The sequence below is a fragment of the Eptatretus burgeri genome, chromosome 8, assembly GCF_056783735.1.
Source record: "Eptatretus burgeri isolate ZD-2024b chromosome 8, Ebu_testis_v1, whole genome shotgun sequence".
NCBI lineage: Eukaryota > Metazoa > Chordata > Myxini > Myxiniformes > Myxinidae > Eptatretus > Eptatretus burgeri.
This window is the reverse complement of record NC_140968.1, coordinates 45,812,383-45,837,892: the sequence shown is the minus strand read 5'-3', so window position 1 is coordinate 45,837,892 and position 25,510 is coordinate 45,812,383. Positions and strand designations below refer to the sequence as shown.

The following is a 25,510-nucleotide window of genomic DNA, read 5'->3' as shown; positions in this document are numbered from 1 at the left end:
AACCAATTGAAGGAAACAAAGTGATTGGAGAATGAGGAGCATGAGAGACAGTGGGAGAGGAAACAAAAAGCAGTATGAATTTGAAATTGACTAACTCAAGGAGAGAGCAAGGTTGGAGTACGCGGAGATGGAAAAACTCCGGAAAGATAATGAACAACTAAAAAGGCTCGGAGAGGATGAACGACTCAAATAGAAAGGAAAATGGAGCCAGGAAGTAGGACAGCACAATAATGTGGGATGTGTGACATCACCAGAGGGAGTAATGTTAGTGGTGCGGAACTTGATTGACATCACTCGTCGGATGAAACCACAATTACAGCAAATCCTGGTGATGGAGACATTGAGGGAGCATATGGAGTTGTTGACGAATGAAACACATTTTGAGCAGGTCCAGCATGTGGAGATGACAGCCCCAGAGGAGTGTGGCGAATCGATGGTGAGCAACCTGCTGGAGAGAAGCGACCGGACCGAGGTGATTCTGGAAGGAAGCAGGTACATGGGTACATGCATACATGGTGCGGACGATGAGCTTAAGGTAGGAATTGGATTTTATGTTAATGAGGAGACTCTGTCCGATGAGGTGCACGTATGCATGACCCCTGAATGTGTGTGCGGAGTGCCTGTGAATGAATGCTGTGAGCCCACACTCCAGACTACAGCACCAGTGTGTGCTGCTAAGGCCGAAACGTGTGTGGGTACTCACGTGGCGTTTGAGGATGTAACCCTGGAATGGGAGGCAGTTGGTCAGTACGCAGGCAAGGTTGAGTGTGTGGAATGTGAACACATAACCTTGGAATGGGTGGAGCCTGCTGTGTGTGGCAGTCCTGAGCGTGGAATGAGTGGTGACTTAGGAAATAGGTTTGAGGTGCAAGGGGAAATAGAAATGCCACCAAGACAGAACTTGACACAGGGGACAAAAACATAATGGACAACTCCACATGGGTTCTTAATGAGTTAGAGGTGCTGCATCCAGGAGCAGGCTTTAGAAATTGGATTTTAATTTCTCCATCAGCCTCACAGGAACTTTGGGGTAGAGTGCAGATGAGTAGCAAGTGGCACTGGCGTGTGTCACTTGGTCTTCAAACCTTTCTGAGCACACGAGGGGTTTGGCTAGCTGAGTGGGGTTTATCTGTCTTCAGGGAGTTATGGAGAAGAGGGGGAGGCCGCTTCTCCGATTGTGGTTTACCTGATTTCCGTGAACCCTGGAGAAGAGGGGGAGGCCGCTCCCCCCGATTGGGGTTCACCTGACTTCCACGAACCCTGGAGAAAAGGAGGGGGTGGACCACAACCCCAATTGAGACGTGACCCCTTTGGGCCGTGGCGGAAAGGTGGCGGGGTCATGTAATGGGTAATGAGGGATTCGTTCCCTCACTCCCCTTCCAATGAGCCAAAGAAGCAGGCTATATTGGGATGTAGGAAATTTTGATTGAAAATTATATCGAGAGTGGTTGCAAATTGAGAGATGACAGAAGGGATAAGAGTGGCATGAGTGGATTTGGGTGATTATTGGAAGAAAAAAAGAGTGGTGGAGACATTACAGGCAGAGCGTTAAACGCACCTGAAACAAGTGGATGACAAAGAGTGGCTTGTTTGAGGAAAGACTGAAATGCCTGGTTGGAACCATGCAGAGGTTCCATGGGGCTGGTGAAGAGATTTTGATGTTTTGTTTAAATTGTTGGAAATAAACGATTAGGGCAGTGTGGAGGAGGCCAGTGGATGACGGATGTAGTGACAAATTGATTGGGGTTTGATGAAAAAGTGTACTAGTTAAATTTGATGACCAAGTGGGATTGGAGGAACTGGTGTGTTTTTGTTTTCACATAAACGTGAAAGGTGTTGGATGGTGTTGTGGGCTGGGTGTTTGGCACTGTGGAATGAATGACTAAAGTGTTTGGGTGAATGGCGTGATTGTGCAAATGAGGAGAGTGAGTGTGAACAACGTACCCTGTCGGTAGGAGTCTCTTAACCAAGTTAGTGTAGGTTAGGGGGACTTAGAGGATTTTACATGCATTCTGGCTGCTGTTCCATTGTGCAGGCGGACTGCGAGGGGTAGGTGCAGGCCAAGGTATGGTGGTACGGCTGGGAGTGTGATATGGTATTGGAAGTTGGTGAGTCGGGAAATAGGGCACCAGGGCTTTGGGGGTTCCTGGCAGGTGAAGGCTGTCAGAGGTGCCAGGAGTGCACCGTAGGGTTCAGTGCCAGGAGAGCATGGTAGGTTTAGTGCCAGGGGAGCACGGTAGGTTTTAGTGCCAGGAGAGCACAGTATAGGTGCTATGAGAGCACAGTGTGGGTGCTGGGAGAGCACAGTATGGAGGCTAGAGAGAGCCACCCCTTAGGTAGGAGCGCCAGAAGCATGTTCAGGTGAACCCCGAGGTCGCTGGGTGTCCTCCACCCCCGATTGGAAGCAGGCAAAGAAGCCTAGTAGTAGTCACACTCCCTAGCCAGCAATTAATGCTTGGCACCACCAAATAGAAAAAGACAAATAAGGGCCTTGCCCAGTTTTAATAGAATGGAACAGTGTGCCAGGTCGGGAAAGCTGGGTCATTCGGATCATTCTCGCCATAGCAGGGTTTGTTGCATTGTCTCGAGCTAAAAGTAAATGGTTAGGTTCGATGAACTCTCCTCCACACCATTCATGTGTGACACCTGGTACAAGTAATGTTGAAAAAGAAAAGAAAAAGAAGAGGATATATATATATATATATATATATATATATATATATATATATATATATATATATATATATATGTAGATATACAGTAATACCTTGATATACGAGTTTAATTCGTTCTGTGACCGAGCTCGTAACTCGGTTTGCTCGTATATCAAAACAATTTTCCCAATTGAAATTAATTAAAATACCATCAATCAGTTCCAGCCCCTCCAATAACACCCTAATTTCTTTGTTACGTACTTTTAAAAATGAGAAATGTATTTATAAATAATTAATACAAAACATAATACAAAGACAATAAAATAGAATATAAATAAATAAACTGGTTTTATAAAGTGTATTTACCTTGGAGATGAGACAACTTCGGCTTACGGAAGATTCTGGTGGAGGTGGTGGTGGTGGAGGACATAGGCGGAGGAGATTTGAAGGTCTCATCACACTTTATCGCTAAACGTAATTGAGACATTTTTATTTTTTTTTAATTCACTTTATCGCTAAACTTAATTGCGACAATTTTTTTTTTACATTTTATTTTTTTTATTCCCTTTTCCGTTACACTTATTTGCTACAATTACTTAATTGCAAAATAACTGCACCAATGAAAAAACAAGAGCTTAACACAACACAGATTACTACGGTACGACCCTACTCAACGAGATAACCAAGAGAACTGAACGAGCGAGTGGCGGGAGATGCATGAAAGGCGGGAGATGCGGGTGTTCGCTTGCTTGGCTGCATGCGTCTCAAAGCTCGCTCCACTCGTAACTCGGATCTAGACTCGTAACACAAAGCAAAAAATAGTCCGAGCAACATATCATAACTTGAAATACTCGTAAGTTAGTGCACTCGTGTGTCAAGGTATTACTGTGTGTATATATATATATATATATATATATATATATAGTTACGAATCTGGAAACCATGCGCGTTCAACATTGAGGTCCCAAAGTTAGTTATGCCGATAAGTACGTGTGTAGTCAGATCCCTTTCATTTTTGTTTCGTGGAAGGCTCGAAAACCTGTGTTGTGAAGACTTTAATTAGGTTATTATATCCAACAAGCCATCAAATAAACCATCCCATCTGCTTGATCCATCCCCCATCACAATCCACTACCCACCTGCTGTCTTCAAGCACTCTGACTTGCCAGGGCAGTGTCTTGCAGCCGTTCCTTGCTGCTCCCACCAACGTTCCTTCCACAAACGTTTTAACTCTTGCACTAACACAACATGGATACTGTTACTCTTCGAGAGCAGAGCCACATGGAGAATGTGGGGTCTCCGAGCAGGGGCCACGGCTCCGCCCCGGTGGGGTGCGGCCGTGGGCCAATGAGGGACGGACAGCGAGATGATTCTCGCCAAGGCCCCTCCCCGTGTGGGAGGAGATATTTATCTCGGAGACTCGGAGGGTTGTCGTTGGCGTTGTTGCTGGTGGTGTCTGAGAGCAGAGCAGTGCGAGAGCTGTGTGTGTTTCACGAGAGAGGCAGATAAAGATCCCCGAGCACGCTCTGAGAAGAAGTACTGGAGTTCTGGAGTGGTCACGTTCATCACGGTGGCTGTTACGGGGAGAGGAGTTCTGTGGACCCCGACGATTCACCACCCGAGCTCCGCCACGAACCACGAGTCCCCCACATGCGACTGCGACCAGGCTGACGACCATTGGCAGGTGCCACAGCATGGAGTTACCCCCCTGTCTCCGACGGCCAGGTACCCATCCAGACTCTGACCCCCAGCTCGTCTCTCTCTCTCTCTCTCTCTCTCTCTCTCTCTCTCTCTCTCTCTCTCTCTCTCTCTCTCTCTCTCTCTCTCTCTCTCTCTCTCTCTCTCTCTCTCTCTCTCTCTCTCTCTCTCTCTCTCTCTCTCTCTCTCTCTCTCTTTCTCTCTTTCTCTCTTTTTCTCTTTCTCTCTTTCTCTCTTTCTCTCTTTCTCTCTTTCTCTGTCTCTGTTTCTCTCTTTCTCTCTTTCTCTCTTTCTCTCTTTCTCTCTTTCTCTCTTTCTCTCTTTCTCTCTTTCTCTCTTTCTCTCTTTCTCTCTTTCTCTCTTTCTCTCTTTCTCTCTTTCTCTCTTTCTCTCTTTCTCTCTTTCTCTCTTTCTCTCTTTCTCTCTTTCTCTCTTTCTCTCTTTCTCTCTTTCTCTCTTTCTCTCTTTCTCTCTTTCTCTCTTTCTCTCTTTCTCTCTTTCTCTCTTTCTCTCTTTCTCTCTTTCTCTCTTTCTCTCTTTCTCTCTTTCTCTCTTTCTCTCTTTCTCTCTTTCTCTCTTTCTCTCTTTCTCTCTTTCTCTCTTTCTCTCTTTGTCTCTTTCTCTCTTTCTCTCTTTCTCTCTTTCTCTCTTTCTCTCTTTCTTTCTTTCTCTCTTTCTCTCTTTCTCTCTTTCTCTCTTTCTCTCTTTCTCTCTTTCTCTCTTTCTCTTTCTCTCTTTCTCTCTTTCTCTCTTTCTCTCTTTCTCTCTTCTCTCTTTCTCTCTTTCTCTTTCTCTCTTTCTCTTTCTCTCTTTCTCTCTTTCTCTCTTTCTCTCTTTCTCTCTTTCTCTCTTTCTCTCTTTCTCTCTTTCTCTCTTTCTCTCTTTCTCTCTTTCTCTCTTTCTCTCTTTCTCTCTTTCTCTCTTTCTCTCTTTCTCTCTTTCTCTCTTTCTCTCTCTCATCGGCTGAAGGGTCCAATAAAGAATTCCGGGGTTTCTTTTCTTTTTGTGTGTGTCTGCGTGTGGGCCCCTCCATAAGTAGAATTGTTTAAGTGTTTATTTCATCATTGTAAATACTGCACTGCATATTCGCGATAAGTCTCACCTCTTCTGTCTTTTGATTTTATTGTAAATATATTATTAGAAATGTTCCCAGCTCGTTTCCATCCTTTCATTATTTGGTTAAGCATGGTCCGGGTCTGAGTTCAGATGGGGTTTCATCCCCGATAATCCGTTAATCCTCACCAGCATGGCTTTGGCAGTTTCCGCTTGGCTGCAACGGAGCCGGAGTTGGTAGTCGCCAGTTGGAACTCAACCGCAGTCGGTAGAGTGACCCGGTTCGAGAAAGACTTGCCGACGACGTGAATCCCCGGTAGCCAAGACTGCGTGGTTATTTAGGTATATTGGGATCTAGACAATTAACCCGATGCCACGCAGTCGAGATGTTGGCGTTTCACGGTCGATTAATCGACTCGCCGGCTTCGGAGTTATCCGGAGCGACGGCCTATAATTCCGGGAAGACCGGTGGGAGACGGCGTAAACTTCCCCACCTAGCGGTCGTTCTCGCCACCGACTCCCAACAATATATGTGTGTATGTATATACAGGGTGTCCCAAAAAATGGACTCGCTCTTTAAATGATAATAAATACATTGTTTTATTGACTTAGAAACAAGATTAATGGTTAAATGTATAAATGGATAAATGCATGTTTACAAATGTTCAAACTGACTACCATCACGTTCCAAACACAGCCGATAACGTGGACCAATGGATTCAACAGCATTACGAATCATTTTATTTGTAACTGCAAGACATTGTCTTTCAATTTCCTCTTTCAGCTCATCGACTGTTGTTGGTTTTGAGCCATAAACCTTATCTTTGAGATATCCCCATATAAAGAAGTCCATTGGAGTGAGGTTTGGGGAATGCGCAGGGAATTCAACACTACCTCTTCGCCCAATCCATCTGTTCGGAAAAGTTGCTTTGAGATAGGCCCTTAAATCACGGTGGTAGTGGGGAGGTGCTCCATCTTGCTGAAAGTAAATCTCTTCGACACTTGGACCAACGGATTCCTGCAGCAAGTTGAAGTAAATATCCCCAGTGACAGTTTGATCAAAAAAGAATGGCCCTAGGATGCCCAATGCTGATATCCCACACCACACAGTAACCCCTGGTAAGTTTAAATGGTGTTCCATAGTAACATGCAGATTTTGAGGAGCCCAGTAGGTGCAATTGTGTCGGTTAATTGAGCCATTTAACTTGAAGCTGGCCTCATCGCTCCAAACAATTTTGGATGGAAATGCTGCATCTTCTTCGCATTTGCCCAGGTACCACTCATAAAATTCAGCTCTCCGGTCAGGATCGTCTTCATTTAGAGCGTGGATTAATTTTGGAATGTAACTTTTCCAATTAATTCGCTTCAAAATGCGATGGGCACTTGATTTTGGGATTCTTGTCTCACGAGTCATTTGTCGTACAGATTTCCGTGGGGATCGGTGGAGGGTTTCCAGCAATTGATTTTCCTTTGCGGGGGTGGTTGATGACCGTGGTCTTCATGAACGCTCCTTATGGACGTCATGCACAGTTCCATCTGTTTCAAACTTATCTCTGATGCGAGCAATGGTGCGTCGCATTGGTGGATCTTTGTGAAAATGTCTTCTGAATTGCCTTTGCACTTCCATGATGTTTTCGTGCTTCCAGTGGCATTTTATGATAAATTTTCTTTCTTCAAAACCTAGTCGTAATTCTGCCATTATTAGGGTCAGTTTGATCTGAAAATAAATGAGAAATTCAATGAGTTATGAGGAGGCAAAATGTGAGTACATTTTTTGGGACACCCTGTATATATGTATATATATATATATGTATATATATATATATATGTATATATATATATATATATATATATATATATATATGTATATATGTATATATGTATATATGTATATATATATATATGTATATATATATATATATGTATATATATTTATAACTCTACCGCAGCTAGTAAAGTGACCCGGTTCGAGCAAGGCGTGCCAAGGGCGTGGTTCCCTGGTAATTGAAATCGCGTAGTTAATTAGGTAAATTGGTTCTGGACAAAATGACCCTACACTACGAGGTTGAGATATTGGCGACCACGGTCGGTTCTGCGACCCGCCGCCTCACGGAGTTATCTGGAGCGACGGCCTACAATTCCAGGGAGTCTGGTGGGAGACGGTGTAACCTCCCCCACCTAGCGGTCGTTCTCGCCACCGACCCCGGCCCGCAACAATATCATGATATTTCAATAAGTTGTAGATTAGTTATGAGGAAACGTGGTGGATGAGTAGACAAGTGCCATTCTACTTTGTTCTGTTTTGCCAAGTGTCACTCTGTGAGTGGTTTTGTTTTTGGGTTTTTTTTCATTTCTTTGTCTGTTGTCTTTCCTCACACAGTGTGCTAATGTTTGCTACAAATGCCATCTGGTAGTTGCCAGTATTACACGTCATCTTTTTTTCAATGGTGTACCTCTAAAATGTGTACATTTAGAATGTGTGTCTATAGAAGTTGTACTATTAAGAATTTGAGTGTGCATTAAGAACGTGAGTGCATCTATAAAATAAGTACTATAAGAACGTGTGTACATCTTGAATGTACAGAATGTGACTACCGGACATTAATAAAATGCATATGATTGAAACGTGAATCTACACAATAAAACCGAAAAGTTCTGTTTGTCTGCTGTATGAACATAAACCTACATCACCAATGCATTGTTGACACACCACATCAACACAAATGCTACTCAAAACAAGTCCTGGCAAGAGTCTGTAATCTTTGCTCTTTCTCGTTGAAAACATTCCCAATGCTTCGTTCTATGGGTGTATGTTGTCTTGTTCTTTGACAAATCAGGAGTCTCTTTGAGCCCCAAGTAAATGCATAGCTTTCAGATTGTTGAGTGGACACAGAGTGTTTTGACGAGTGCTTGTTCCTTAGAGTTAGGCCTCTATAGCACAAGTCTGAGATAATGTAATCCGTCATGAACCATATATCGAACTGATCATTCTGTTTTCTGAGTTGTAGATGTAGATGTAGATGTAGATTTATTTTTATTTTTTAACTTACTTTAGGTTATCTCATGCATTACAAGACTCCATTATGGCTTTGGCTGTGTGCTTCGGGTCGTTGTCATGTTGAAAGGTGAACTTCGGTTCCAATTTCAGCTTTCTTGCAGAGGTCAGAAGGTTTTCCTCTTGGATTTTTCAGTATTTTGCTCCATCCATGTTCCCTTCTATCCTGACAAGTGCCCCAGTCCCTGCTGATGAGAAACATCCCCATAACATGATGCTGCTTTTTTCATGAACCTGCACCATCATGCTTCACAGTAGGGATGGTGTTCTTTGGGTGATGTGCTGTGTTGGGTTTGTGCCAAATGTAACATTTTGCATTTAGGCAAAACGTCCCATGTTGGTTTCATCAGACCACAAAACTTTCTGCCACATGTCTCCAGAATCTCCGAAGAGGTTTTTTGCATACCTAAAATAGGAATCAAGGTGGGCTTTTTTCAGTATTGGCTTCCTTCTTGCCACCCTAATGTACCATGCTAGACTTGTGGAGTGCTTGGGATATTGTTGTCATGTGCGCACTGTGACGAGCTTTTGCCATCAAGGCCTGCAGCTCTTTCGAAGTTGCCATTGGCCTCTTGATGGCCTCTGATCAGTGTCCTCCTTGCTTGGTCATCAAGTTTGGAGAGACGGCCTGATCTAGGCAGGGTCTTAGTGGTACCATACACCTTCCACTTCTTCATGATTGTCGTAACTGTGCCACAAGGGATATTCCTGGCCTTTGAAGTCTTTTTTTTATACCCATCCCCTGATCTGTGCTTTTCCACAATTTTATCCCATAGGTCTTTTGAAAGCTCCTTTGGTGCTCATGGTCGAGTCTTTGCTGTAAAATGCACGACCCAGCAGAGGAAACCTACAGGAACAGCTGATTGTATTCTGAAATAATCAGAATCGCTGCAATTTAACACAGGTGGAGGCCAATTAACTTGGTGTGTGATTTTTGAAGGTGATTGGTTACACCTGAGCTAATTTACAATTGCTGTTATAAGTGGGATGTATACTTATCCAACCAAGATATTTGAGTTTTGTATTTTTGCCAAAATATCTATTTTAATTTGTAGAATTTGTTTTTCACTTGGAAGTTGTGAGTTACGATGTGTAAGTAAAGGTGGAAAAAAGTATGATCTAATGAAATTCAATTCCAGGATATAAGGCAACAAAAGCTGAAAAATTTGAAAGGGGGTGCAGACTTTCTATAGGCACTGTATATATGTGGATGTGTGTATATATGTATATATGTGTGTGTGTGTGTATATATATGTATATATATATATATATATATATATATATATATATATATATATATATATATATATATATATATATATATATATTATATTATACCGGGCTGAGTGGCATGCGCCTGTAATCCGGCTACTCGGAGGCTTGGGTTGGAGGATCGCTTGAGGACAGGTGCTCTGCACTGGGCCGCGTTATGAGAGGGTGTAGGGTAGCCCGGAATCATGGTGAAACCCAATCCTTATCCCTGTGTCGTAAGAGGCGACCAGGGTTGCGTCAGGGAGGGCATCCGGCATAAAACCTATGACAAATCAGTGTGCGGATCATAATGGATGATCCGCTGTGGCGACCCCTAACGGGAGCAGCCGAAAGACGAACAACAACATATATGTATGTATATATATATATATATATATATATATATATATATATATATATATATATATATATATATATATATATATATATATATATATATATATATATATATATATATATATATATATATATTGTTACGAATTCTCCGCCCGCCGGCGTGTGGACAGCCGCTGTACGCCCACCGGACGCACAATTCAGTCGTGACTTTCCAGAATAACGCCGAAAACCAGTCACGGGTGTGCTCCAAGCGCACACCATGGCCTAGTCGATATTCTACCTGCGAGCGACAGGGTCAATCGCCGAATTGTCGATGTACCTAATTATTCGTGCGGGCAGCCTCAGCGAGGTCTGCTTGGACACGAACCGCTTAAGCGGTTCGTTCTGTTCTGGGATAACCGAGCGGGGTATTATCGCGAGACCTCACTGGACCCGATTCTTTTATCGGCTATCAAAAAGCCCGCCACCATTCCGAAATGCAATACGGCAGTTCAATGGGGAAAATGACACGACGAACAGGTTCACATTCAAACAAGCACATTTATTATTTCCCACACGTATACAGTCATGCAGGTATGGAATCAATACAAACACACACATGTAATTATACAGCCAAACACAATGCAAAGGAAAGAGCTAATACCATGTATTTATTATGTACAGTCACTTATACAGTTGTACTTGCGGAGATGGCACCACAACATTCATTTGAAAGCAAAGAAAAGCCCCAGGACAGACGAGGGGCAGACTTGACCTCTTTGGGTCTTTATTGCACGGAGCCGTGGAGGCCACGCAGGTTACCTTCCTCGTTGGGGCGACCCGCGACGTTCCTTCCCCACGGCAGCTAGCGTAACCGCAGCTCAGCCGCGGCCTGGTGATTCGGGCCCCGGCCGGCAACGCCTGAGAGGAACAAACGGGTCTTCGCTCTTTTTGAGTTCATGCTATCTTTAAGAACCCGTTCGTCCCTCAGCGATGCTCAGACCGTTCTGAAGCCCGATCACCTTGGACCGTTTGGAGCTGGTTGGCGAGCTCTCTCCGGCTCGCACAAGAACACGCAGCTCTCCGCGGCACAGCAGGCTTTGTCGCGCTCGCGTCTCCTCCGCTCTCAGTTTCTCCACCGACTGCAGGCTTCAGGCTCCAGACTTCTACGCGGCTCCTCGACCTCTCCAGACTTACACTCCACTGACTCACTGCACTTGGCGTACAGCTTGCCCTTATATTGGGTCTGTGAGGCGAGATCTGACCTTTGATCCCTCACCTCTGATCTCCACTAGCACCGCCCCTTTCTCTCTTTTGATCCGAATCTCGGATGAAGCTTGCACAGAGCGGACGTGCGCGAGATCAGCGACCCTGCGCGGCGAGCGAACGTGCGTGAGATCACTGACCCACACGGCGAGCGGACCCCCACGTGTGCCTGCAGCGATGCCGTTTGATGCGGACTCGCCGTGGCTGGCGCAAAGATGGCGTCGTTTTGGAGATGAAGGTGAGGCGATGTTGTTCGTGTTGTTGGGTATCGGGGGAGATGCGGTTTGGGAGATGGTGAGGAGATGTCGTTGTTGTGGAGAGGGTGGTTGGCATGGTGGAGAAGGTGGTTGGCATGGTGGAGAAGGTGGTTGGTGGTTGGCGTGGTGGTTGGTCCAAAATAACGATAGCAAAAGAAAAACAGCTAACTCAAAGATCACAGCCCGGGTGACACTAATAAATCCCATTAAACAACAGTGGGGAAATCTATCTGAACATGGACTTATCGGCATCACTGACTGATCTAAGGACCTATATGGTGCTCTGTGAATTTCCACAACCGTAACAATATATATATATATATATATATATATATATATATATATATATATATATATATATATATATATATATATATATATATATATATATATATGTCTGTGCAGAGCGTTGGTGCTGCCTAAGCCTTTCTCTCCGCTTGTCCCTCGAGGGGAGGTACTAAAGCCCAACCGTAGTGTCAAGCAAAATCCATCCATCCCTTGGGACCATTCTCTGTGCAGAGCGTTGGTGCTGCCTAAAAAGTCTCCTTGGCTCTTGGGCACTATCCTGGACAGGTCACCACTCCGACACAGGATACAGCAACCTGGCACTCATTTTGCAGACCTCGGAAGGATGACAGGCAGAGTCGACCCCACCTGGTACTTATTCAACAGTTAAGTAGGATTTGAACTCAGGATCCTAGGATTCCAAGCCCACCATCCTAACCATCAAATATATACATACAGACTTGCAGGGTGTGCGTACCATCTCTCACACCAGGTTTTCTGGTGAGGAGGGTGTATTATGACTATGGACTTCCAGCAGGATTAAAAACAAAACCTGTCAAAGGGTGGAGGAGCTCCTTGTGAGACAATGGCGATCCATTTCTAGTGCCCAACTTTGTCTGTGGACATCCCCCATATGGTACACCATGCACCATTATTATCACGCACCATACCCCACATGATGCACATTCAAACAAGAAAGACAATTCTTGAGCTCGCGTTTCCATACTTAATCACATCAGCATAGGCTAACTACTCGTACACAGACCATACTACTCAAAACATTTCTATCTGTTATATGGCAATATCTACCCCCCTCCTAAAAATGTAATAATATGTATATTAACAAGGGCCATAGCTTAAGGGTAAAAGTTGAGTGATAGGACAGTTTTAAGGCAAGGGTCTTTCAATCGGAGGGTGGTTCATGCATGGAATGGTCTCCCTGGGAAGGTAGTGGCAGCAGAGGGGTGGATAGATATACATGGTAATTTGATGGGTACCTGGATGTATTGGAGTTAGATGGGTATGGGGATATTAGCAGAACTATTAGGTACTGTAGCTTGTATGTGCATGAGTTACGATATTGGGGTCGGTTCAGCGCCGGCATGATGGGCCGAATGGCCTCCTCCTGCACCAAAGTTAATTGCGTATCTTTGTGTGTACATTTATATTTTCCCTGCTCATGTCATGGTATGTAACAAATGGCTCCACACACATCCGTCTTTCTCTTTATCGACTTGTATTGGAAACCGAACATTTGTGTATCTCCTCCTTTTCCATATTCACTCTATATTGTGCTTTATCTTCACTGTCCAACACTTATCATGCTGTTCTAGTCTGCCTCCAGGTCTCCATGGGTTAAGTACAGCACCGCTGGGCGAGAAAGCTCAATCAGTTGAGAAATGACCACCATGGAGAATGAAGAAACAACATCACCTTCCCCTGGTATGAATTGGGTGGAAAAAGGAGCTGAGAGAGTTACAGAAGCATAAACCCCAGTTACTGAAACATTAGGGCTTGTTATTTCAAATAGAATGGAAATGAAAAAAGGAATAGCTTTGTAGCTCATTTGGGAATGGAGCTTTATAGAATAAGGTTATTATATTGATTCTCCAGGTATTGAAGCCACCACAAACTGGCCCATTGTAGTTTCCACGATCTGCCCACGTCCAAAAGAGGCCGTTGTGGTTCTATTACGTTAACTTTTGGTAATAAAATACAATACGAGAATGGCACTCAGTGGAGTGCATACCTCTGCCAGGCTGAAGAGTTTACGTTTTGTATCCCACTGATAGGGTTTGTCACATAGTGAACTTATCCACCTCGTTTTGTCATAATGCATCCACAGTTGTTTGGGATATTGTGCTATTATATCGTTTTTGACCCTATCTCTCAATAGGGAAAAATCACTTGAATAGTTAGAGTATCTAGTATCCAGATTTTGGTGAACAACCGGATCCGATCTTCGCCAAAATCTGATCAATTTGTCCCTGTCACACACCTAACCTGTTCACCAAGTTTCATCTAAATCTGTCCGTTACATTTTGAGATATCATGCTCACAAACAAACAAACAAATAGACAAGCGTTTGAATGCATAACGTCTGTCTTCCATGATGGAAATAAGGTTAAACACCTTCAGTAGCGGAGACAAGACATTTTATTTTTTATTGTTTTTTTTAATGGAAACTCTTGCATCATGGAGTTGCAAAATGTTGCATTATCGTTGTAAACGGTTTTGCATAATTGTATAAAAAAAAAACAACTTGTGCCAAGAAAAGGGAACTTTGCTGTATTTTTTGTTACCTCTGCCACTCAATTGGGACGGACGTTATGTTTTCATCCCGTCTGTCTGTCTGTTTGTCTGGGAGCAGGATATCTCAAAAAGTTGTGGACGGATTTGGACGAAATTTGGTGGACAGATCAGTTGTGCTACAAGGACGAATTGATTATATTGTTACGGATCTGGAAACCATTTGCATTCAACAAACAGATGTCCCAAAAGTCAGTTATGTCGTTAAGTGTGTGTGTGTGTGTAGTCAGATCCCTTTCCTTTTGTCTAGTGGGAGAATCAAAGGCGTGCATTGCGATTTCTTTTTAGTTAGGTTATTAAATCTTTACATCCAACGAACCCTCCAACAAGCTGGACAACCATCCCATCTGCATGACCCCTCGGCCCATCACGATCCACCACCAACCAACTGCCTTCTCGCACCCTGATGTGCCAAGGCAAGATCTCACGGTTGCGGTTTCTCGGCTCCCACGAACGTTGTTACTCTTTCACGATAACCTTTGCAACATTGATACTGTTACTCGTCAAGTACGAACCCACGTGGAAGAGTGACTGGGGTTTCCCGGCAGGGACCAAGGCCCCACCCTGGAAAGGTATGCCGTGGGACCCTGTCCATTCAAAGGCGGACAGCGAGGTGTGTTCACCAAGGCCCCTCCCCGTTGAGGGAGGTCCATAAATTCCCAAGCACTCTCTGAAGCTAGGGTCTTTTTGGGGTCTTGGAAAGTTTTTGGTGGGTCTCTATGGAGGGTTTTTGCTGGCACGAAAGGGGTTTTTGCTCTTACGAAGGTCGTCGAGGTGGCGAACATGTCTCTGCTGGCCAGAGCAAAGCATGTCTACAAGGAAGGAAAGAGCGACCCGACCCCCCCCCCCTCCGTGGACCCCGCTATTCACCACCCGAGCTCTGCCACGAACCTCGAGTCTCACACGTGCGACTGGGGACCAAACCAGCGACCATTATCAGGTGCCGCAGCATGGAGTACCCCATTTCTCCGACGGCCAGGTACCCAAACAAACTCTGACCCCCAGCTTGTTTCTCACCTCAGCTGCGAGGGTCCAATAAAGAACTCTGGGTTTCTTTTCATTTGTGCGTGTTTGCATGTGGGCCCGTCTTTAAGTAGAACTGAATAAGTGTTTTTGGATCATTGTAAATACTTCTTGCATATTCGCGTTAAGTCTTGCTTTGTGTCTTCATTTACTGTAAATAAAACTTGTTAGAAATGTCCCCAGTTCGTTTCCGTCCCTTCTTGAATTGGTCCAGCATGGTTCGGATCTGAGTTTAGGCGGGGTTTTATCCCCGATAATCCATTAATTCCAGCCGGCACGGCTTTGGCAGTTTCCGCTCGGCTTCACCCGAACCGGAGTTGTTAGTCGGTAGTTGGAACTCTACCGCATTCGGTAGAGTGACCCGGTTCGAGCAAGACATGCCGTGGGCGTGGTTTCCCTGGTAGTCGAAATTCCGTCGTTAATTAGGTAAATTGGTTATAGACAAATACACCCTACGCTACGCGGTTGAGATATTGGCGACCACGGTCGGTTATTGGCAACCAACGACCCGCCGGCTCGCGGAGTTATGCGAGCTACGGCCTACAATTCCGGGGAGTTTGTTGGGAGATGACGCAAACCTCCCCCACCAAGTGGTCGTTCTTGCCACCGATCCCCGGCCCACAACAATATTTAGGTGAAGATCCGGATTCGGATCTGGATACTAGAATTTTAAAAAGTGATTCTTCACCATTGAGAGAATGGGCCCAAAAACGATAGATAAGTATGATATCTCAAATGAGGTTGTGGATGAGTTGGTTCGGTGACAAGAACAAGTGAATTAGATTTTGGTTCACGTCTGGATCTAGATCTGTCCTATCAGTGAGATACAAAATGTGAACTGTTCAGCCTGGTGGAGGTATGCTCTCTACCGAGTGCGGTCTAGTTTACTTTGTTTTCTGTGCAATCCAAGCAATGTTGCATTGAGATCGATAAGCTTTACAAGGTTCCCTTTCTTCAACGACCCGTTGCCTTTTTGCTCTTGCTCCAGTTATTGCCATATTCTAATCTTGCTGACCTTCTCAACAGAGTCAAGTCCACCTGCTGATGAACCCAGCAGTCCATCACTCTCGCCCACAATTGAGCAAGGTGGTTTGCTGGAATCGAGCTTCAGTACTTTGCCATCCTCCCAAGAGGCAGGGAAAATTTGGGGGGAGGCCCAGACTGTCAGAAAATATCTCGATATCCCCCCACCGTCACCCGAAGACATTCAGGATGAGAACAGTTACATGTCATGCTTAAGCCCCGATAGTGGGGGAGGCTCAAGTATGCTGTGGCATGATGAGTCTTCGTCCAACTTCAGCATGATCAGCATTGATGGAGGCAGAAAAATCGAGGCACAGATGCCACGCAAGGCACGCAAGGTGTCTCGACGCCAACATCCAAGGGCAGTGAGGCACAATAGCACCGAGGTGGATGTTTTTGATGCGAATGGCCCTCATTATGTGCTTTTAAAGCTGAGAAATGATGGATGCAAATCTGGGTGAGCCTGCTCAATATAGTTTTTATTTTGTCAACTTGTTAAGGTGATTAGTTACCTTGAGTTTAGATTTGATATCTGATACTTGTTAGTTTTGCTTTGGAATATGTTATAGTTGTAGATTTTCCTGGTTTCGGGATGAGGCATTGTTCAAGACAAACTTGAATTGGCCTGCTTGTGGTTCCCATCTAAACATATAGCTCATTATTCAGGGCCTGATCCCAAATTCATATCCCATGTTCTTTGTTGTTTTGCCCATTCGTTGTGTGCTAATCTCCTTGTAAATCTGCCAGCCATCAGTATTCTGCATGCCCCATATATTTAAACTCCTCCACAAATCTTAGACACTGTTTATTCAAATGAAATAACTCCACCTGGCTTGGCATGGTTGTCGTTTGTGTGGCTGGTGCACAGAGGGACTGATGATGGAACGAAGGCTGTGAGCCATGCACTTGTCCCAATCAGAAAACAGTTTCTCAGCAAGGCTGAGGGGAAGGAGCTCCAGATATTGGTGCAACCAGAGAGACAGCACCGTGCCCGCTACCTAACCGAGGGCAGCCGGGGTTCTGTGAAGGATGTTAGCCAGCAAGGCTTCCCAACTGTAAAGGTTTGTTATTCTGACCTTTTTTTTTTTTTTTTTTTTTTTTTTTTTTTTTTTTTTTTTTTTTTTTGTATACCTTGGTCGAGGCTCGTATGAGAGCTAACACACAACTCACAGCAAGGAGGCATGAGACAAGAGGGGTGGGAGTGGAAGGGACAAAACATTGGGGAACAGACACAGGTGAACTGTAGAAGGGAGAGGGATGGGGATGGGACGGGGAACATGGCGAGGAGAAGATGGACATTACAGGGACTTTCAGGAAGGAAAGCAGGAGAATTGAAGGAAGTGGGCTTGGGTGGATTATCGGGGGTAGAAAAGATCGAGGATTTGGATGGGGGAAGATAAGAGGTGGTGGTGAACAGCTGTTTTGAAAGCCTGGAGGGAAGAATGGGAAAGAATAGAGTGAGGAAGTTTATTCCAAAGGCGGGAAAAAAGAGGAATGAAAGAGACCTGTTTTGCTGTAATGCTATTCTGCAACACCAGTTGCCAGGTAGAATGATTGAATGACATAGACAGCAGTGCATAATAATCCATGTTGTGGAAATAAGGTTAAATACCATCAGCAAAGCTCAGCTCGTCATAACACAAATTAATTAAAAAAAATTTTTTTTTTTTTTAAAGCTGGTGTTTTCATCAACTTTAGCCTGGTGTTGGCGCAGTGGTTAGGGCAGCGGCTTGGGATTCAAAAGGTCCTGAGTTCAAGCCCCGTTGGGCCACTGAATTAATACACCAGAGGGTTGACTCAGCCTGTCATCCTTCCGAGGTCGGCGAAATGAGTACCAGTGGACTGGGCCGGTGTATACCCCGGTTAAAATAGGTGTACCATATCCCTGTGTCGTAAGAGGCGACCAGGGTTGCGTCAGGAAGGGCATCCGGTGTAAAACTTGTGCCAAATCACTATGCGGATCATACGGATGATCCGCTGTGGCGACCCCTAACGGGAGCAGCCGAAAGAAGAAGAAGAAGAGTTTTCATCAACTTTAGAGTACAAAGCAGACTCGGATGGGCTTTGTATTTTGAGATGCCTTCTTGTTGATCATGAGATTCATGCCCGTCACCGGGGAGTGGAGGGGAGGGAGAGGATTGGGTTTGAACGCACCCACCCAACCAGCCTTTCCCGGTGAAAATCAAATTTCAACTAAAATTCCTTTTTCTGAAGAATATTTCGAAAATTCAACTTTTATGACTTAAACCCAAACAAGCCTCCATAATTCTCCAAAGTGTGGGAAATGAAGTCTACAATGAACAAATTTGCCAAGGGAGGGGGGGGAGGGTGCCCCATGCACCCCCTTTAGCATGTGGTCTAAGGATAGTCAACAATTTGCACTTTGATTCGCATCCTCCCCCACTTTGAAAATCCTGGCGATGGACCTGAGATCTGAACTGTTCCTAAAATTCATTGAAAATGTCTCCCAGCTTATTCAAGCATTTCTTAACATGTATTTGTGTGCGGCATGTGTGTGGTTTTTTTATTCGTCGTTGTTATTATTCAAATGATGTAATTTTAGTGTACATTATGCATGTGCACAAGCTTACAACAATGACACTATATAAATGTGTGAATTAACTGTGGATGAGGTACTATGTGAATGTCTCTTTTCACCTATCGCTCAGCTACTGGGCTATTGCCAGCCTACAGCACTGCAGATCTTTGTGAGCACAGATACTGGGCAGGTGCGCCCACACGGTTTTTACCAGGTGTGCCCCGTGCTTGGCCGCAACACGACAAAGTGCCGTGAGCTAAAGGTGGATGGGGTTTCCGTGATTGAGATGATGCTTGAACCTGAGCAGAACATGACCCTACCGTGAGTGCAGTTCTTTTGAGGCTTATCGGTACTTATCAATGATAAAATAATTATTGGTCCAATAACCTATAAACATTAAAAAAAAAACATTGTGTCATGTCTGTTAAATGTGCTTGTTAATCTCGTTGTAAAGATTTTGTCATGCTCATTGTGGATAAAGAAAATGAGAAGAGGAAGGGAGGTGGGGGAGGTAATCTGAACAGACATTTGACTTTACCACTTCTGGCATTGTTGGCATGTTCCAGACAAGTGTTGAGCTGAGATTGCGATGTCTCTACTGAGTGTTGGAAAGCTGAGTCACAACCAAGCTGATGGCCTAGCCAGAGCCTTCCAGCTGCAATATAGGACAGATAAAGGAATAGTTTCAAAACCCTCTATAATTAACACATAGTGGATTTTCTTTTGTAATGCAAGGAAAATATTTTTTGTGATAAAGAACACAAAAAGGTTTCTTTGGTGTTTGTAATTGAGTGGCCTTGTCTCCATGCCATTACTCTGTGCAGCGTGGACTGCATTGGAATCCTTAAGCTCAGAAATGCAGATGTCGAGGCTCGGTTTGGCTCGTCTCGCTGCAAGAAGAAGAGTACTCGAGTAAGGCTGGCTTTTCGTGTTATGCTCGATCGACCTGATGGCTCCACATTAACCCTACAAGTGGCCTCCACACCAGTCCTTTGCAGTGAGTTGCTGAGTGGGATTTTTTAAGGTGCTTTACCGAGCAGTATGTACGAGGTCCTTCCAACATGACACAACACTCAATCGATTTGAACCACGCTGCTGAGTTAGTGCTTCATGGAAATTGAACGATGATTAAAAAGCAAGCTGAGATTTGTATTCTTTTTGACAAATTGTGATTTGGTGGGCCATGCATTCTGCTGGCAACCCATTTATGTTTTGTTTTGTTTTTTTTCTTGTTGAAGAGGTTTTACCTTCATTAAAAAAAAAATGATGTCTCTGTTATGAAGCTGAACTTGTTTTGTGTTTGCATTTTCAGCCCAGCCCATTGGGACGCCCGAAATCCTAAAGAAGAGCTTGCACCGTGGATCAGCCAGCGGTGGAGAGGAACTGTTTCTGATCGGGAAGAATTTCCTAAAGGACATTAAAATAATATTTCAGGAATGCGAGTCAGGTCAGGACTTCTGGAATCGATTTTTTTTGTGTTTGTGCATTTGTGCTTGTCTTATGAGGGTTATTCGAGGTTGACTTTTTCTTCTAGAAAATCAAAAAGGTACAGTGGGTTTGATTAAACTTCACTGATTTCTCTTGGTATGCTCCTGCTTCACACTACATTTCACACTTGTTTCATCGTTGTGGGAGCACTATGATGCTATCTGTAGACATCCATTTTTTTATTTTTTTTTGATATGGGTATGCAGCTATTTTAAGATGTTCTTTAACATCTTCATCATTTGTAAACAGATGTTTTTAGATCCTCGTGGAGGATCTCTAAGTCTTACTCACATTGTTGTTTTTGTGGACGTTTTTGTTTCACAGCCTACAGTTTTCATCGACACTTCCTGAAACTTGGCATATATATGTAAAAATACCCCGCGCAGACAGTAACCATCTCAGATTTTGAAAATTCCTCCAAGAAAAAAAGTTATGATGTCAAAATATCTCTGCTAATGGAAATCGCCTATACCATTATCTCCGAGACTAGGCAATCTTTTTGATTTCTGTTTGCGGGAATCGAACGGGGCATAAGCAGAGATGAATTACCGCACATATGATGCATCACTGTGACGTCATATCAATTTTTATGACGTCATTCCTATTTTTTGACATTTTTTGTTTCACAACCCAGAGTTTTCATTGGATCTTCATGAAACTTGCCATGTATATGCAGAAAGCCCACGTGCAGGCAGTAAACATCTCCGATTTTGGAAATTCTTCCGAGAAAAAAAAGTTGACGTCATAATATCGCCGCAAATGGAAATCGCCGATACCATTATCTCCGAAACTAGGCAAGCCGTTTGAATTTTGTTTGCGGGAATCAAGCCAGGCATTAGCACAGAAAATTTATGGCAAACCTGATACGTCACAATGACGTCATATTCATTTTTATGATGTCATCATTAAGAGGACGAGGATCTTGGCTCATTCGAGCTTGTTAGTTTGGTCCAAAGAGATATAATTCACAATGACAACTTTGGACTGTATGAGTGATGATTTACAACTTCAAAACCCATCTCTGCTCAAGTAGTAGTGGTCACGTTTCCGTGTGAAGGGGATTGTTATCATCCAGGAAAGTCATGCCCTGGAGTAGCATACCCAACCCCGACCGTGTTTTGCTTGTCTCGTGTCATTTTGTAACAAGTCAATGTAGAGGTGTGCATTACCAGTTTTCACATATCCTAGAAATTTCACACAAATTGATCCATTCCAAGGTCCTGATACGCTGTTTCCATAAGCTCTCCGGCTGATGTCTGAACCTTTATTTATTTTCTTGGTGGAATGGAACTAGAATATCTCCGCTCATGCTGACTTGCCTTGACGTTAAATGATGGACCCAGGTCTCATCACATGTCAGAATGTCGTTCAAGAAATAATGTCCCTGAAGAAATAATGTCGGATAACGTTCAGGGAGCACACCTGTTTGCACGGGGCACACCTGTTTGCAATGTCCACACCTTTTGCTCAAACCTGAGTTCCTTTGGTGTTCCCGCCTTGTTTTAATCTTGTTGAATTGTAATGATAGAGGGAACAATGAATGGAGCCATATACAGGAAAATCCTTGAAGAGAACAGGCAAATTCTCTTGTACTTTGCAGGATCTTGAACCATTGTCCCTTCTATCCTGATAAGCTTGCCAGTCCCTGCTGTTGAAAATCAGCCCTACAACATGATGCTGCCACCACCATGGCTTGTGCCAGATGTAATGCCTTGAATTTCGACTGAAAAGGTCAATTTTTTTTTCTCATCTGACCGCAAATCGTTTCTCCACCTGCCTTCAGTGTAATTAAGATGCTTTTTCCCAAACTCCATGCGAGCTTTTATATGCGACTTTTATATGTGACGAAGTCGCCAGAGGCATTACGTTTTTGGGTTGTACGTATGTCCGTAAATCCGTCCGTGGTAAATTTCTCTTTTCTCTGCAACCGCTTATCCGATTGACACAAAATTTTCGCAATAGGTGCGACGGCTCAGGTGGAATGTTTTAATGATAATTGTGATGTCATAGGTCATGTGATGTGGCAGCCAAGTAGGAAAAGGAAAATTTTGGACCTCTGCATCTCCAAAACCACTCCATGGAAAAAAATTGAGACTTGACATCTCTCAAGTACTCCTCATAGGAAATGTGATTTATTTTTTTTTGGATTATGTCAAAGGTGGTTTCGGTATGACGTCATAATTGCATACGTCAAACTTTTTATCCGATCAGTATTGAGAATTTTTAGGGTCATCTGAGGCTAAATTGTATGGTGGGGAAAAAATTTATGACATCATCGGGCATGTGGTTTGGCAGCCATATTTTGTTTTAACATAAAGCCTTCAAAAATCTTCTTTTCCAAAACGGCTGAACAGATCGAGACAAAACTTTATGGGTATAATCACTTCTGATGTCACAGGTCACATGGTTTGGCAGCTGTGATTCTTTTTGAAGAATGAACTTTTAAAAACCTTCTTCTCCAGAATGGCTTGACAAGGGAAACGTCACTCACGTTTTCCCCAAGCCTTGCTGACACCAGCGTGTTCACGAATAATTAATGTCACATGGTCTGGCAGCCACATTGGATTGAACAGAAATCTTAAATAAATTATTTCTCTTGAACTACTTCATCAAATGATGTGAAACCACACAATCGTGATCTAGAAGTGATGGGGAATATATGTTTTTTTAATTTCAACCTGATTCGATGCATGGTCTGGCAGCCAGAATTATTTAATATTTTGAATCTGGGTCCAGGGATTTAAATCAAACTTGGTACAAGTGAGTATAATGATGTGATTATGTGTGCAGAGGCATATCTGTCAATGTTGTGTTGTTGAAGAGTGTCGTTCTAGTTCAGTAATGGCTTATTTCTTGCCATGTGTCCATCGAGGCCAGCAGTTTTGTGAAGGGAATGGAATATTGTTGATTGATGAACATTGACCGCAATCTCAGACATAGAGCCTTGCAGATCTTTCAAAGTCATTGACGGATTTACAGTGACATCTTGAACCAGTTTTCTGCTTCCCTGGCTGCTAATTTTGGATGGGTGATCTGATCTGGGTCAAGTCTGGATTGTGTGATACATCTTCCACCTCTTAATGATGGATTTCACCATACTCATTGATAATGAGTGACTTTGAAATCTTCTTAAACATTCTCCTGAATGGTGCTTCTCCACCACATTATGTCTGACTTCTTTGGAAAGCTCCTTGGTCTTAATGTTTGCCTTGTTGGTTGACCAAGTGAGTTGTTCCACCTTAAAACTTCTTAGATAAGTGGGAGAGCTAAATTTTAAGTTAAACTGCTGATTACATACAGGTGAAATCGATTACACTTATTTTGTAAACTTTCAAACAAATGATTTGCTCCTGGAGTGATTTTGGATTAATTAGGCAAAGGGTTTGAATACTTGTGTAACTGAGAATCATCTGATTTTCTCTTTTAATCCAACTTATTCACATTTTATCTGTATTTTTTTGGCTTTATAACTTTGGAATAGTTTGTAAAGACTCTACATAATTTTGATTTGAATGCATCATGAAATAAGCTCAGGTGGCATCAAAACATGAAAACCTTGGAGGGGGTGAATACTTTTGCAGGCCACTATGTATGTGTGGCCCTGCCTCCCTGCAGCTGTCCTCTCCATCACAGATATCAACTAGAGTGGGAGCACTCGGTAGAGTGTAAAATCTCTGCCGCCAATACTGCTAGGTCACTCAATTGAACCTGATATCCTATTCATTTAATTTGACGTCAACAGTGCTCACAGAGTTATAGTTTGCAACTTTCCCTTTTACTTTTAACTTTTACATACTCAATCATTCGTAGTAACTAGATTCCTTGAGACAGAAATTGATTTTACGTGGGTATATCCACCTGAAGTTCCAAAATCAGCCGCAATTATAATTTTGGCATGTTTTTTTTTTGTTGGAAATCACTTATAACATGTAGAAATTCAAAAAAAAAATCGAAATTTTGTTGAAAAAAATTTGCAAAAAATTTTTTTTCTCTAACAATTTTTTTTGGGGGGGGGGGTTGGAAATCACTTAAAACATGTAGAAATGCAAAAAAAAAAAATTCAAATATTTTTTCAAATTGGCCGCCATAGCGGCCATATTGGATTTTGGACCAAGTCCAAAATCTAATGGCATGATCCTTGGACCATACCTAACCCCCCACCAAGTTTTGTCGAAATCCATCGAGGAGTTTTTCCGTAATACTGTTCACAAACAAACAAACAAATAAATAAAAACCATCTTGCCAAAAGGTGACCACATGTGACTTCTTTAAGGTCACACTGAGGTGAACAGAGCTGCTATCCACCAGGAGCGACTCCTTGAGGAATATCTGCCTACGAGAGATTCCGATGAGAATCGTTCTACAGAGTAACCATGAAAAATATGCTTTTGCCTCATAACGTTACCAAATGACGTCATAATGTCTCAAGCTTGACATATCTAGAAAGCACTCATCGAGGTGTTCAATTTGAGGTACTACACGATATGGTTCCTAAAACTTGAAAATTTGACCTTGGGGTCAAATATGTTTGACCTCAGGCGCTAACCATGAAGGTCAAGGCCAATCGCCACCAAAAATTAATCAGCTGAGTGCCAGACCAAATACTACATTCCCATAAAGTTTGGAGACGATTAGATTAAAGTTACTCAAAAAATAAGGGTTTCGTCGACTCCCCTGATTTATGACAAAGTGACCTTGACCTTCAAAATTTTATGCACTGAAAGGGACCTCTATAGGCCTCCGATATGCGAAGTTACAAAAATTTCCAATGATAGCTGTGCTCTGCAGAGTAATTTACACGTGATTACAGACAAAAAAAAAAAACATATGAAGGTCAAAGCCAATCGCCACCAAAAATTAATCAGCTGAGCGCCAGACCATGAACTATATTCCCATTAAGTTTGAAGACGATCCGATCAAAATTACTCAAAAAATAAGGGTTTCGTCGACTCCCCTGATTTGCGACAAAGTGACCTTGACCTTTGACCTTGACCTTCAAAATTTTGTGCACTGAAAGGGACCTCTATAGGCCTCTGATATGCGAAGTTACAAAAATTTCCAATGATAACTGTGCTCTGCAGAATTTTTTATACGTGATTACAGACAAACAAAAAAAAAAACATACAAGCTGACTAATATATCTTGTAAAAACTTCGTTTTGGCAAGATAACAAACAAACAAACAAACAGAAAGGGGTGAAAACAGTAACCTCCATCCATCTTCGATGGCGGAGGTTAACAAGAAGGGCACACTGTCAAGCACATAACTCGAC

At 43.2% G+C, this 25,510-nt stretch overlaps 2 protein-coding genes across 16 annotated transcripts in view; both read left to right on the top strand.

Moving 5' to 3' along the window:
• Positions 1–25,510, top strand: part of C8H18orf63 (chromosome 8 C18orf63 homolog) — a 211,219-nt gene that overhangs the window by 6,712 nt on the left and 178,997 nt on the right. The gene's annotated exons all lie outside the window — the stretch shown is intronic.
• Positions 1–25,510, top strand: part of LOC147021659 (uncharacterized) — a 91,178-nt gene that overhangs the window by 32,505 nt on the left and 33,163 nt on the right. For 9 of the 15 annotated variants that reach the window (XM_085891863.1, XM_085891852.1, XM_085891861.1 and 6 more), the window contains 7 exons: positions 9,237–9,364; positions 13,190–13,298; positions 16,215–16,668; positions 17,080–17,272; positions 18,881–19,071; positions 19,575–19,747; positions 20,063–20,197. In XM_085891863.1, the coding sequence (XP_085747989.1) occupies positions 13,256–13,298; positions 16,215–16,668; positions 17,080–17,272; positions 18,881–19,071; positions 19,575–19,747; positions 20,063–20,197 (1,189 nt within the window). In that variant the 5' untranslated portion in view covers positions 9,237–9,364; positions 13,190–13,255. Of the gene's footprint in view, positions 1–8,804; positions 8,884–9,236; positions 9,401–11,383; positions 11,552–13,189; positions 13,299–16,214; positions 16,669–17,079; positions 17,273–18,880; positions 19,072–19,574; positions 19,748–20,062; positions 20,198–25,510 lie in introns of those variants that run through there. The other 6 variants (XM_085891860.1, XM_085891862.1, XM_085891853.1 and 3 more) reach the window with 5 other exon arrangements.